We start from the raw sequence: 15066 nt of genomic DNA, 5'->3' as shown, positions 1-15066 counted from the left end.
GGAGCCGAGAAACTCCCACTTTTTTTTCAGTTTAATCCAGTAGCATTAAAACTAAGTTAAGCTTATTGGTCTAAAATAATGGAAATGCTTCTCATAGCGGAAACTATTTTGAAACTGGTTATTATGGTACATGAGGTGAAACAGCGACCTCCTGGGTCTTAGCGGTGTGTTTGAATCCATCTCTGCTTCGTCAGCCTCCTTTCCCGCAGCTGTTGCCACCTCCGTGTTCTGCAGCGATCCTAAAAGAGAACGGAGATCAAGCCTCGAGTCCGCGTTTTTCTTTTCAGTGTGCGTCTTTTGAGGTGCGCGTATGCCGGTGGAGCGCGCGATCCAGGTAGGAACCGGACCGGAGGTGCTGACTTGTTATGGATGGTGTGCGTCAAGCTGGGAGATCTGATGCTATGGTGCCCTGGTGATGTGGCGGCTTGTTAATAGATTCTTTCAGAGCATTTTCAAAGGCTGCCACTGCTGCATTTGTCCATGACTGTTTGCTTTTTGTGGAACAGACAGTGGCATAGGACATCATTTGATCTGCTGCACCTGCCTGCCTCTGATTAAAAGAGGTGGATAAAGTTGTTCCTGCTCTGTTAAAGACAAACCCCACAATGCAATAACTTCAAGCTGTAACAGGTAAAAATGTGCTGAATCAACCAGGAAATCAGATATTGCTTTGGTTGGAACTGTTGGCCAGAATCCTCAAAAGAATATGATCGAACCCTTCAACAGTGTTTCCCAAACCAGATGCACTTTCCTGCCGGGATCCTCTAATCAAACACCTGATTCAGCTCATTAGCCTGTAGATATTTTTTGACCCTATAGCCGGGTACGATTACGCAGGAATGAATTAAAAAAAAGGGCAGTTTGCATTGAGGACTTTGACTCTGCCCTAGAAAAGAGAAAATAATGTGACCATAGGGACAAAGGATAAATCAGTGCGCTGTTTGGCATGGTGTTGAACGTGGTCTAAGTATGGGTGGCATTGGTATCTGAAGATGAAAGGCGATCCTATGAGCAGGTTAAGGTTATTTAGGGGGATAATGATTAATCAATTGCTATTCCTACGATTTGAACCAAACCAATCTGGGGCAGAATCGAATCTCATTAAACTATACCATTAAAATCATTTCAAAATTAGATGAATAGATCGAGGCGATTATGGAAGATACCATTTCAATTGAGGCACGGTAGGTTTATTTTGCTATAATGTAAAAACGACCAAGTGCATCACAGATGGACTGATCAGTCCATTATTCCACCCAATACATGTGACCATGCAATGTGGTAGAATGTTCTAATTATGCTCCCTTTGGATTATTTTGATGTTGAAAAACAGTGGACTGAATTTCATTAAGCTAAAATGTGAATGGATTTGACATTAATTCTTGTTTATTTGTTTGTTTGCACTCATATTTAATTTACACTTAAATTCAATAAATCTGGAAAACTTCATCTGCACTGTTCAGTACCAGGACTTTATCTCTGAGTCAAACTGGTTGAAGTTTTGGCTAAAGATGTTCTGGATCCATTTTAGATCAGTGAATCAGATAAGCGACCTCTAGGCCTGCACAATGAATCCCAAATTGGTCGTTATCGCGATATCAAGCTGTGCAATACCCATATTGCAAAATGTTGATAAATGGTAACCTTAAATGTGCATAAGTAACCTTATGGCAGCTGGACGAATCAAATAAATATCATTATTGCATTTGACCAATCGGATAGACTCCTTTTTTTGTTAGATGCGCACGTTTTATGTAGACTAGGGCCATTTGGAGTATAATTTTAGGTATGTCGACTCTCATATAAATTACACAGTTGCAGGAAAATGGAACTGATGTTTTTAGTTGTTTTGCTATTCATGTATCGCAAGTCATCGCAATATTGATCACTAATATTGCAAATCGCGAGTTTTCTTCAGCCCTAGCAACCACAAATATCGAATCAAATCAAAGCGTTAAAATGATTTGTTATACATATAAGACCATCTCCAAGCAGGTTGATGTCACTGCTGTTCATATTGTTCAGACGTTTTGGTGGTTGATGTGAGATGACATGAGGTGTGGGAGATGACCACTGATTTTGAAAGTAAGATTCTGGGAGAGTGTCCTTAACTAATGATGCATAATTCTGGCTTTTTGAGAACATTTGTTCACAGATGCAATAACAAAGCATACGAAGGAAGAATAGACGTGTTCTACCATTAAAAAAAACTGAAGACACTTGGTTTTGGTCTGAGGATACTTTGTTTTATCTGGCACATGGTGTCTGATATGTATGCAAGTCAAGAAAATCTCAAGATTATTTGAGCATTTGAGCACTGAATCAGCAGAAACTGAAACACAAACAGCTGTTATCATCAGGATTGACTAAAACAAAGGATTATTTTGAAGACGTCCTCTGAGGCCCAATCGAAGTTAAACATTTGTGGACAGAGCTGAAACCCACTTAGAACCCAAGACTATTAAAGCAGTTTTTCACAAAGAGTAGTCCAAAATACTTGACAAATTAAGAAGTCTCATCGATGGGTATAGAAAACTTTGAACTATGTTGTTTGTTTGATAAGGTTGGGAAACAAACTCTAAGCTGAGGTTTACCATAATTTCTGTCAAGGCCTGTTTCCTTCATTTTTAACATTTTGATTAATAAAAATTAAAACGTAGTTTATGGTTTTCATTATTTGAAATAATTGTGTGTGTGTGTGTGTGTGTGGTTTTTTTTTTAAATGTTTGAGTGTGAGCCAAGTAAGCTATTCTGAGCAGTAAAAGGAAGAGCTGGAGAACATCAAAACACGCCGAGTGTTCGTTCTGTTACGGCAGTCTGGCAGAAGGTTGCTAGCAGAAAAATGTAACTCTGTAGTTTAAATGATGGTCAATCTATTGTACAGTAGCAAATTTAAGAGACTTGACTGTAATTTTGAAACAAGTTTAAAGAAATTGTTTCAATTTTTGAATATAAGTGTTAGCTGTAATAAATTATTCAAAATCTGTCTATTTTTGTCAATAAACCTAATCAACAAATGGAAGCAAAAATGAATGTCAGTGGGGTTTAAACCAATTTCCATTTCTTTACTTCTCAGTTTCACTTTCAGTCATCACAAGCCAACATTCAGATGTGACCTGCTGCAATCTCATAAAGCAGAACTGACTGATGTGATCTTCAAATCTCCCTGCTGACCATCATGGGATGCGGCACCTCTGTTGCCACAGAAACACAGTTGAAGAAACTGGAAACCGGTAGGGATGTGTGACTGGTTCAAGAGTAAACTGTTTTTCACGTTGTTTTTTTTAATAATTGTTCAAAAGAAGGTTGGTGCACAAAAAAAAGAATAGAGCTCACAGATATTCAATAGTCAATATACACTGTATAAATCATTGACTAATTGAATCATTTCTAACCATAAAATAACTTTTAAAAGGGAATGAAAACCTAAAACAAACAACAAATAATTGTAAATTTGAGAGAATTGAATCACTATCTCAAATTCTCCTCAATCCAAAATGTATGTGCATTAAATATACCATTTTTGAGTGGTGGTGTGAATCTTGGTTTAAACTCCAATGTTTTTATTAAAAAGACAAAAAACCAGTGTGTTGACGGTTGCAGAAATTGCAAACAACAGAAAACACTATCAGACTTCCATCTTCATGGGAAATCCATAATATACTTGAAGTGTTTTTATTTTTCATTTTCCTCTGTGAATTTGTCTTATGAATTGCGTTCTAGTAACCATGGTGCTACTACTGTTTAGTTTTTTACTCATCTCTGTCATGCTGGGTAATTCTACCCAGACTTCTGTACACTTCCACACTCATGCCAACCCATGCACACACAGATGTTTGACAGATGCTCCTAGTCTTTTTCACAGTTCATCTCTTCTGCTTTCTTTAATGAGAGCTCTTCCTCCCAAAAGATCTTTTAATTTGTTGAGTTTTTCCAATCCCAGTGTGGCACATGGCCTCCCTCGTGTCTTGTTATCTCTCTTGCTGTGCTTCTGTCTGTGTGCTCATGCATGTGATCATTTAATTTATTTAATTACTAGTTTCTCACATTGACTTATGTATTTTTTTTCTCCACAGATGAAGCTGGAAGGACCCCCAGCCTGGCTCTAAGTAAGACTCATCTCTCTAGGTCAAACTCGGACACCTGTTCACCTGCTAAATAAACCTTCAAGATTTAAAAATGCTTTGTTGAACCTTGAAGAAAGCGTTGTATGTATTTCTCGAAGTTTGTAATAGTAACAAAGTGTACCATGCCGTATTTCTACAGCTATAAAAGCAGCTGTTTTGATCCAGAGGTGGTATCGACGCTACATGGCCCGGCTGGAGATGAGACGCAGGTACACCTGGAACATCTTCCAGTCCATTGAATATGCTGGAGAGCAAGACCAGCTGCAGGTGTCTCCCCGTTACAGTCTTGTCTGTCAGAACATCCAAATTTCTGTTTCCAATGTCCTAGTAAACCTTATATTTACTTTCTTTTTCTTTGTTAGCTTTCCAGTTTCTTCAGTTTCATGCTGGACAACTTCACTCAGCTCAGTGGGAATGGACCAGGTTAGGACCTAAAATACACATGAGGAGGAATCAGAAGGAGTGAAAAGGATTGGTAAAGTTATTGAGATAAGACTGTTTTTAAACACTGCTGACATTTAAATTTGTTGTCAGTAAAATGCCAGGAATCCTGCAAATGGATTCTACCTACTTGAGGTTTTTGAGAAAGTACCATTAAAATGATATTCTTTGCAATAATCAAAACATTGAACATTTTTTTTATGCTGCTGCATTTTATTTGGAGCTAAACAAAACTCAGGAATGGCATTTTTGTGTAAAATAAAAATACAAAACTGTGACTACCTTGTTGCTAAGCAACCTCTGTGAGCCTGAAAAATAATGTTTTGAGGTGAAATACTAAAAATACACATGGTTTAAGTTAATATAAAACTGCCCATTGTCATACTTGTTGATGAGCTTATTCAGAGATGCAGCTGTGTATGTCGATGTGTGCAGCAGAAAAGAGGACATTACATTCACACTAAAAGGAAATGGACAATGGACTCACAAAAAGAAATGAGGTTGTATGCAGATGCTTGGTGCTACTAAGAATAAATTAGTCTATCTGGTTTTTTTTTTTTGGAATACTGGAGTGCTGTTATGTGACAAAGGGATAGATATGTGGCAGCAGAGAGCCCCCAATTATATATAATACCTGTAGTGATCTAAAATTATAAACTTCAGCTTTACTTGTAATCCTCTGTCAAGGCATACCTTATGTGTATATAAATATATGTATACACATAAGGTATGTATTATATGCCTATAAAATCCATTTTACTTGGCAAATGAATTTGTAAACTAATTTATTATTTCAGTTTAATTAAAGACCACTCCAATGAAAATTATGTATATTATATTTCTACCTGTTCCTGTGACATTTTTCTCATTACGGAGGACATATAAATGTAAAATTGTTGTGAATCAGGAGCAGACAAAAAAATGCGTTTGGAAATTTTTTCTTTAAGTGCGACGTACTACAGCAAGCCACAAGCTCCCTGCTCCGCTCCATTCTTTTTCATCCTCTTGTAAACATATAGATCTATGCGTGTCTTTGATTTCCTGGTGTCTGGATAGCTCCAATATTTTTCACAATTTTTGTTCCATCGCTAATGTTAGGTTGGAGTTGTGAGGGGCTGTAAGATAGCGAGAGACTGCAAACGAAGGGCTGATGGTAATGAGTGCTGGCTTATTCCATGCCATTGGTCCAGCCCAGAATTCATATCTGATGAACTACTGTGGTTCTCAGTGTTGGGGGTAACGTATTACGAAGTAACAAAGTCTTGTAATTTAATTTTACGTTTGACAGTAACAGAGGAACATAACAAATTACAGTTACATGTGTTGTAACTTATTTTTGCATTATTTTTCACACTGTTGTCTGAATTCAAATGAAGCCAGGTCATGTCTTGAACCATGTTCATACTTTGCACAAGGTCATAGCTTTAAAAATAAAGTTAAATGAACGTCAAGAGGAAACAAAATTTCCATCCACCTCCATAAGTGCCGTGTTTCTTTACAAAATGCAGTGAAATCCAGAAGAACGCTTTGCAGAATTTAATAAAACAACTAAAAGTAGCCATAAAGGTTGGGTTATGGCTGGATGTTGTGGCTGGATGGCTCAATTGGCTTAATGTAGGTCTGGCGCATGGGAAACCGGGGTTAATTTTCCAGGGATCTGAATAGTGCAATGACCTTCATCCAGTGTGGCTGCTTGGACAAGATCCTTCACGCTACTGCCTAACTTTGTAACCACAAAGGGGCCCAAGTCTGGGTCTACCTGTGCTGTACAGGGATGTGTCTGGGAGGGCATCCGGGATAAAAACAAATCTCTTCCAAACCACCTGTGCGAATCAGTGAAAAGTGTATTTGCTGTGTCGGGATATGCTGAAAGGTTAAAAAAACACTCAGAAAGGATGTGTTGTTAACTGTTGGACCCAGCTTTTACTGCCTTCTGAATCCAAAGGGCCACTACAAATCAGAAGTATTAAACTGAATGTGATAATAAATGCTTGTGCATGTGCCTTTCAGACCTGATTACCCAGCTGCTGGATCCCGTGGTTGACCCTTGGTTGGACCGAGAGATCTGCTACAATTTAGTCCCTGTCCCAGACTCCTACACTGGACCCCGAATATCGTTTCCTCTCGGTGTCTCTGATACAAACACTCTCCTCAGTGCCTTCAAGGAGCAGCAGGTACCAAAATACAATAGTCTTCTTTATAGATTTTTATAGATCTGTAATTGTTTGCTTCAAGGGATCTTCTCCTCACAGATTCTCCATGCCAGATATGTTCTGCAGCTGCTTTACGAAGCCAAAAAGCTCCTCAAACAGATGCCAAACATCAACCATTTGTCAACATCCTATACCAAGGACATCACCATATGTGGTGGGTGGCCTCAGCCTCAGTTTCGTTGTTGAACTTAAGGTTTAGCATTCAAATTATTCAAGACAGACGATGAAACCAACTAAAATATGTTAAAAATGCCATCAATTTGGTGATGCTTGGACCCTGAATAAATTAATGACCTGCTTACTGGTCAAATGATTGTCAATGTATTTAAATGTTTTTTAAGTACAGTGGACTGGGTCTTAATGGCACCTTTCCAGGAAAGAAGGGCCTTTTTTATTTGCGCACTGATCAGGCACTTGACTTCTCCTCTGCAGCTGCTTCTTCCATGCTAGTTGCATCTTATTAAACTCAAGAACGCTTTTGAGAAGAAAAAAAGGAGACGCATTTTTTATGGCCCGCAGCACTCACAGAGTGCAAGGACCATATTGTAACTGCTACGAGGGTCGAACACTCAAAAAGGTCCAAAACGTCAAAAAAACGCGTCAAAACGCCAAAAAATGGGGTCAAAAGTCGGCCAAAGCACACAACGACACGACAATTGTGTAACGCAACAAAAATACACACACACACGCACAACACCAACGCACAAACGTCAAAATTGTAGTCGCAAAAATGACGACAAAAACCCAAAAAAGCCCAAAAAAGCCCTCAAAAGACGGGTTTAAAGCCAAAAAGACATGCCCAGCCTATAGTAAAAGACAGGCCGCATTGAAATACATAGGCCACCTGACTGCAAAAACTTCTATATTGTTTTTCGAATGTTTTTTTATTATGGCCCGCAGCAGTCATAGACTGCAAGGACCATATTGTAACTGGTACGAGGGTCGAACACTCAAAAAGGTCCAAAACGTCAAAAAAATGCGTCAAAACGCCAAAAAATGGGGTCAAAAGTCGCCCAAAGCACAAAACAACACGACAATCGTGTAACGCAACAAAAATACACACACACACGCACAACACCAACGCAAAAACGTAAAAATTGTAGTCGCAAAAATGACGACAAAAACACGAAAAAGCCCAAAAAAAGCCCCAAAAAGACCTCAAAAGAAGGGTTTAAAGCCAAAAAGACATGCCCAGCCTATAGTAAAAGACAGGCCGCATTGAAATACATAGGCCACCTGACTGCAAAAACTTCTATATTGTTTTTGCTTCGTTTCATTATTATGGCCCGCAGCAGTCATAGACTGCAAGGACCATATTGTAACTGGTACGAGGGTCGAACACTCAAAAAGTCCAAAACGTCAAAAAAACGCGTCAAAACGCCAAAAAATGGGGTCAAAAGTCGCCCAAAGCACAAAACAACACGACAATTGTGTAACGCAACAAAAATACACACACACACGCACAACACCAACGCAAAAACGTAAAAATTGTAGTCGCAAAAATGACGACAAAAGCACAAAAAAGCCCAAAAAAGCCCTCAAAAGACAGGTTTAAAGCCAAAAAGACATGCCCAGCCTATAGTAAAAGACAGGCCGCATTGAAATACATAGGCCACCTGACTGCAAAAACTTCTATATTGTTTCTGCTTTGTTTCATTATTATTATTATGGCCCGCAGCAGTCATAGACTGCAAGGACCATATTGTAACTGGTACGAGGGTCGAACACTCAAAAAGTCCAAAACGTCAAAAAAACGCGTCAAAACGCCAAAAAATGGGGTCAAAAGTCGCCCAAAGCACAAAACAACACGACAATTGTGTAACGCAACAAAAATACACACACACACGCACAACACCAACGCAAAAACGTAAAAATTGTAGTCGCAAAAATGACGACAAAAGCACAAAAAAGCCCAAAAAAGCCCTCAAAAGACAGGTTTAAAGCCAAAAAGACATGCCCAGCCTATAGTAAAAGACAGGCCGCATTGAAATACATAGGCCACCTGACTGCAAAAACTTCTATATTGTTTCTGCTTTGTTTCATTATTATTATTATGGCCCGCAGCAGTCATAGACTGCAAGGACCATATTGTAACTGGTACGAGGGTCGAACACTCAAAAAGGTCCAAAACGTCAAAAAAACGCGTCAAAACGCCAAAAAATGGGGTCAAAAGTCGCCCAAAGCACAAAACGACTCGACAATTGTAACGCAACAAAAATACACACACACACGCACAACACCATCGCACAAACGTTAAAATTGTAGTCGCAAAAATGACGACAAAAACACAAAAAAGCCCCAAAAAGCCCTCAAAAGAAGGGTTTCAAGCCAAAAAGACATGCCCAGCCTATAGTAAAAGACAGGCCGCATTGAAATACATAGGCCACCTGACTGCAAAAACTTCTATATTGTTTTTCGAAAGTTTTTTTATTATTATTATGGCCCGCAGCAGTCATAGACTGCAAGGACCATATTGTAACTGGTACGAGGGTCGAACACTCAAAAAGTCCAAAACGTCAAAAAAACGCGTCAAAACGCCAAAAAATGGGGTCAAAAGTCACCCAAAGCACACAACGACACGACAATTGTGTAACGCAACAAAAATACACACACACACGCACAACACCAATGCACAAACGTCAAAATTGTAGTCGCAAAAATGACGACAAAAACACGAAAAAGCCCAAAAAAAGCCCCAAAAAGCCCTCAAAAGAAGGGTTTAAAGCCAAAAAGACATGCCCAGCCTATAGTAAAAGACAGGCCGCATTGAAATACATAGGCCACCTGACTGCAAAAACTTCTATATTGTTTCTGCTTCGTTTCATTATTATTATTATTATTATTATTCTTGTCCTCTAACGGCGTCTTTGAGCTTAAATTTGACCCCCGCCACATACCCGAAAACTCAGCAAAATTGGCACACACCTGGGATAAATTGAAAATGAATTTTCGGCAAAGAGAACGTCACCCCCCCCACGATGATGACATCACAGCGAGCGTTCCCGTAAAAAAAATGAATGGGCCGAAAATCGCTTATGGGGCCAAAAAAAAATATTTTGAAATACAGTTACGAAACCAAAACACGCGTGTTGGAGATATCCCAAAGAAGTTATGAAATCATTATGGGATGGCCACACGACCTACGGCTTGGCGGCCATTTTGTGGCGAACTCAGAGAAATGGCGATTTTCGTGTTTTTTCACAATATGGGAAAACGACACTTTTGTTCAAGCGATTTTCACGAAATTGCATACACATGCCAAAAACACGATTCTACAACTACCAAAGAAGTTTCGTTGACCTTTGACCTTGGCAAGGGGCGGCCATCTTGGATTTTCAAAAAAAAGCACCTTTAGTAACAGATACAAACGAAAACTCGTCCTAGGGATTTTTATCGATCTTTTTGAAACTTCTCGGGCATCAATGGCAAGCTACTGTGGACAAAATGTTGGAATTAGAAGTTGTAGAATTTGAAACGCGTGCGCGTGGCGAATTCGCAACCGTCGCCATTTTAGCTAGCTTGCACATATTTTATCAGAATAGCCTGAAACTGAAATATGCCATACCCTAGCCCACACTGAACAAAACGATGTCACATACGACAAAATCGATAAAGGAATGTGGCCGTGGTAAACAAAAAACGATCGCAAAAAAAAGTGCTGACTCGGCAAAAAAAGTTTTTTTCGGATTTTATTTTTAAGAATCGGCTAACGAAACCCAGATAACTTTGTCGGGTACATCCAAAGAAAGTTTTGAAATCATTACGTGATGGCGACACGACCTACGGTTTGGCGGCCATTTTGTGCCAAAATCTGCCATTTTGCGTTTTTCGCGTTTTTACACAATATGGAAAAATGAACTTTTTTTCGAGCGATTTTCATGAAATTTGACGCGCATGTCCCTAGCATAAGTCTACAATCACCTCTGGAGTTTCGTCGACCTTTGACCTCGGGAAAAGGCGGCCATCTTGAATTTTCTATAAAAATCACCTTTACCACTGGATTCAAACGTAAACTTGTCGTTGGAATTTTCATCGATCGTCACGAAACCTTTTGGGCATCAATGGCAAGCTACTGTGGAAAAAATGTTGTAATTAGAAGTTGTAGATTTTGAACGGCGTGTGCGTGGCAAGCTAGCAAAGTGGCGCACTGTTATAACTCCCATGCATTTCAATACAATACAGTGAAAATTGAATGCATGCATTAATGCCTGAATCAGAATACATTGAAAAACACTGGATATGGACATATAAGGAATGTGGGCGTGGTTAGCATAAAACCACTGTTGCTAAGGACAACAAAAAGTTTACTTTTACCGATTTGTCAGAAACTGACGTCAATCTGTTCGTCCTCCCATGGGGACCAAAACATAAAATGGTTGCTATGGAGATAAAATCAACAGAAAAGCCGCCATTTTGGAAAAAGTGGGTTTTTTATCAACTTATGACACATAGCTCTCACCAATGGAGGAATGTGTTTTTCTGAGTCAGTTGATGATGCAGATCGCTATGCTAGCACTTTTAGCTATGTTAGCATAACTAGCATAGTTAGCATAATTAGCATTTTAGCTAATGTGTTTTTCTCAGTCAGTTGATGATGCTGATTGCTATGCTAGCACTTTTAGCCACATTAGCATAGCTAGCATAGTTAGCATAATAAGCATTTTAGGTAATGTGTTTTTCTGAGTCAGTTGATGATGCTGATCGCAATGCTAGCACTTTTAGCCACTTTAGCATAGTTAGCATTGTTAGCATAATTAGCAAATCCAGCCTTGACTAGCTTTTAATTTGCGGGCTGTGAGGGCAGCGGTGGTGCGTAGAGTTGGGCGTGGAAGGCGGGTTGCGTCTGCGGGCCATACAACGCCGCTTGCGGCTTTAATTATTCTTCTGGTTTCTAACGGACAGTTTGAGCTCAAATTTGACCCCCGCCACATACCCGAAAACTCACCAAAATTGGCACACACCTAGGATAAATGTGAAATGAATTTTCGGCAAAGAGAACGTCACCCCCCCGAAGTTGATGACATCATGGCGAGCGTTCCCGTAAAAAAAATGAATGGGCCGAAAATCGCTTATGGGGCCAAAAAAAAATATTTTGGAATACAGTTACGAACCCAAAACACGCGTGTTGGAGATATCCCAAAGAAGATTTGAAATCATTATGGGATGGCCACACGACCTACAGCTTGGCGGCCATTTTGTGGCGAACTCAGAGAAATGGCGATTTTCGTGTTTTTTGACAATATGGGAAAACGACACTTTTGTTTATGCGATTGTCACGAAATTGCACACACATGCCAAGACCCTGCTTCTACAATAACCAAAGAAGTTTCGTTGACCTTTGACCTTGGGAAGGGGCGGCCATGTTGAATTTTCATAAAAAAGCACCTTTAGTAACGTATACAAACGAAAACTCGTCCTAGGGATTTTTATCGATCTTTTTGAAACTTCTCAGGCATCAATGGCAAGCTACTGTGGACAAAATGTTGGAATTAGAAGTTGTAGAATTTGAAACGCGTGCGCGTGGCGAATTCGCAACCGTCGCCATTTTAGCTAGCTCGCACATATTTTATCGGAATAGCCTGAAACTGAAATATGCGATACCCTGGCCCACACCGAACAAAACGATGTCACATACGACAAAATCGATAAAGGAATGTGGCCGTGGTAAACAAAAAACCGTCGCAAAAAAAAGTGCTGACTCGGCAAAAAAAATTTTTTTCGGATTTTATTTTTAAGAATCGGCTAACGAAACCCAGATAACTTTGTCGGGTATATCCAAAGAAAGTTTTGAAATCATTACGAGATGGCCACACGACCTACGGTTTGGCGGCCATTTTGTGCCAAAATCTGCCATTTTGAGTTTTTCGCGTTTTTACACGATATGGAAAAATGAACTTTTTTTCGAACGATTTTCACGAAATTTGACTCGCGTGTCCCTAGCGTAAGTCTACAATCACCTTTGGAGTTTCGTCGACCTTTGACCTCGGGAAAAGGCGGCCATCTTGAATTTTCAATAAAAAACACCTTAACCACCAGATTCAAACGTAAACTTGTCGTTGGAATTTTCTTCGATCGTCTCAAAACTTTTTGGGCATCAATGGCAAGCTACTGTGTAAAAAATGTTGGAATTAGAAGTTGTAGATTTTGAACGGCGTGCGCGTGGCAAGCTAGCAAAGTGGCGCACTGTTATAACTCCCATGCATTTCAATACAATACAGTGAAAATTGAATGCATGCATTAATGCCTGAAACTGAATACATTGAAAAACACTGGATATGGACATATAAGGAATGTGGGCGTGGTTAGCATAAAACCACTGTTGCTAAGGACGACAAAAAGTTTACTTTTACCGATTTGTCCGAAACTGACGTCAATCTGTTCGTCATCCCGTGGGGACCGAAACATAAAATGGTTGCTATGGAGATAAAATCAACAGAAAAGCCGCCATTTTGGAAAAAGTGGGTTTTTTATCAACTTATGACACATAGCTCTCACCAATGGAGGAATGTGTTTTTCTGAGTCAGTTGATGATGCAGATCGCTATGCTAGCACTTTTAGCTATGTTAGCATAACTAGCATAGTTAGCATAATTAGCATTTTAGCTAATGTGTTTTTCTGAGTCAGTTGATGCTGCTGATCGCAATGCTAGCACTTTTAGCCACATTAGCATAGCTAGCATAGTTAGCATAATTAGCATATGCAGTTTTGACTAGCCATCATCAAAAGTGGGCGGTTAGGGCGGTGGTGCTTAGAGTTGGGCGTGGAAGGCGGGTTGCGTCTGCGGGCCATACAACGCCGCTTGCGGCTTTAATTATTATTCCGCTTTCTATCTGCGCCTTTGAGCTCAAATTTGACCCCCGCCACATACCCGAAAACTCACCAAAATTGGCACACACCTAGGATAAATTGAAAATGAATTTTCGGCAAAGAAAACGTCAACCCCCCGAAGTCGATGACATCACGGCGAGCGTTCCCGTAAAAAAAATGAATGGGCCGAAAATCGCTTATGGGGCCAAAAAAAAATATTTTGAAATACAGGTACGAAACCAAAACACGCGTGTTGGAAATATCCCAAAGAAGTTATGAAATCATTATGGGATGGCCATACGACCTACGGCTTGGCGGCCATTTTGTGGCGAACTCAGAGAAATGGCGATTTTTGTGTTTTTTCACAATATGGGAAAACGACACTTTTGTTTGAGCGATTTTCACGAAATTGCACATACATGCCATTAGCACGATTCTACAACTACCAAAGAAGTTTCGTTGACCGTTATCCTTGGGAAGAGGCGGCCATCTTGAATTTTCAAAAAAAAGCACCTTTAGTAAGGTATTCAAACGAAAACTCGTCCTAGGAATTTTCATCGATCTTTTTGAAACTTCTTGGGCATCAATGGCAATCAATTGTGGACAAAATGTTGGAATTAGAAGTTGTAGATTTTGAAACGCGTGCGCGTGGCGAATTCGCAACCGTCGCCATTTTAGCTAGCTCGCACATATTTTATCGGAATAGCCTGAAACTGAAATATGCGATACCTTGGCCCACACTGAACAAAACGATATCACATACGACAAAATCGATAAAGGAATGTGGCCGTGGTAAACAAAAAACGATCGCAAAAAAAAGTGCTGACTCGGCAAAAAAAAAAAAGAAATCGGATTTTATTTTTAAGAATCGGCTAACGAAACCCAGATAACTTTGTCGGGTATATCCAAAGAAAGTTTTGAAATCATTATGTGATGGCGACACGACCTACGGTTTGGCGGCCATTTTGTGCCATAATCTGCCATTTTGAGTTTTTCGCGATTTTACACAATATGGAAAAATGAACTTTTTTTCGAGCGATTTTGACGAAATTTGACTCGCATGTCCCTAGCGTAAGTCTACAATCACCTTTAGAGTTTCGTCGACCTTTGACCTCGGGAAAAGGCGGCCATCTTGAATTTTATATAAAAAACACCTTTACCACTGGATTCAAACATAAACTTGTCGTTGGAATTTTCATCAATCATCTCGAAACTTTTTGGGCATCAATGGCAAGCTACTGTGGAAAAAATGTTGGAATTAGAAGTTGTAGATTTTGAACGGCGTGCGCGTGGCATGCTAGCAAAGTGGCGCACTGTTATAACTCCCATGCATTTCAATACAATACAGTGAAAATTGAATGCATGCATTCATGCCTAAAACAGATTACATTGAAAAACACTGGATATGGACATATAAGGAATGTGGGCGTGGTTAGCATAAAACCACTGTTGCTAAGGACGACAAAAAGTTTACTTTT

General features: G+C 39.6%; 1 protein-coding gene across 2 annotated transcripts in view; it reads left to right on the top strand.

The window, feature by feature from the left end:
* The first annotated feature begins 193 nt into the window (after positions 1–193).
* ppef1 (protein phosphatase, EF-hand calcium binding domain 1) overlaps positions 194–15066 on the top strand; it is a 29639-nt gene continuing 14766 nt past the window's right edge. Inside the window, exons 1-8 of one of the 2 annotated variants that reach the window (XM_078944285.1) lie at positions 207–334; positions 507–630; positions 3077–3233; positions 4077–4109; positions 4267–4394; positions 4490–4550; positions 6579–6742; positions 6821–6935. In XM_078944285.1, coding sequence (XP_078800411.1) covers positions 3179–3233; positions 4077–4109; positions 4267–4394; positions 4490–4550; positions 6579–6742; positions 6821–6935 — 556 coding nt within the window. In that variant the 5' untranslated portion in view covers positions 207–334; positions 507–630; positions 3077–3178. Of the gene's footprint in view, positions 335–506; positions 631–3076; positions 3234–4076; positions 4110–4266; positions 4395–4489; positions 4551–6578; positions 6743–6820; positions 6936–15066 lie in introns of both variants that reach the window. The other variant, XM_020712694.3, reaches the window with a different exon arrangement.

The sequence above is a fragment of the Oryzias latipes genome, chromosome 3, assembly GCF_053564925.1.
Source record: "Oryzias latipes strain Hd-rR chromosome 3, Olatipes_Hd-rR_3.1".
NCBI lineage: Eukaryota > Metazoa > Chordata > Actinopteri > Beloniformes > Adrianichthyidae > Oryzias > Oryzias latipes.
Note: the sequence above shows the minus strand (reverse complement) of the source record. Positions and strands in the feature narration are given on the sequence as shown.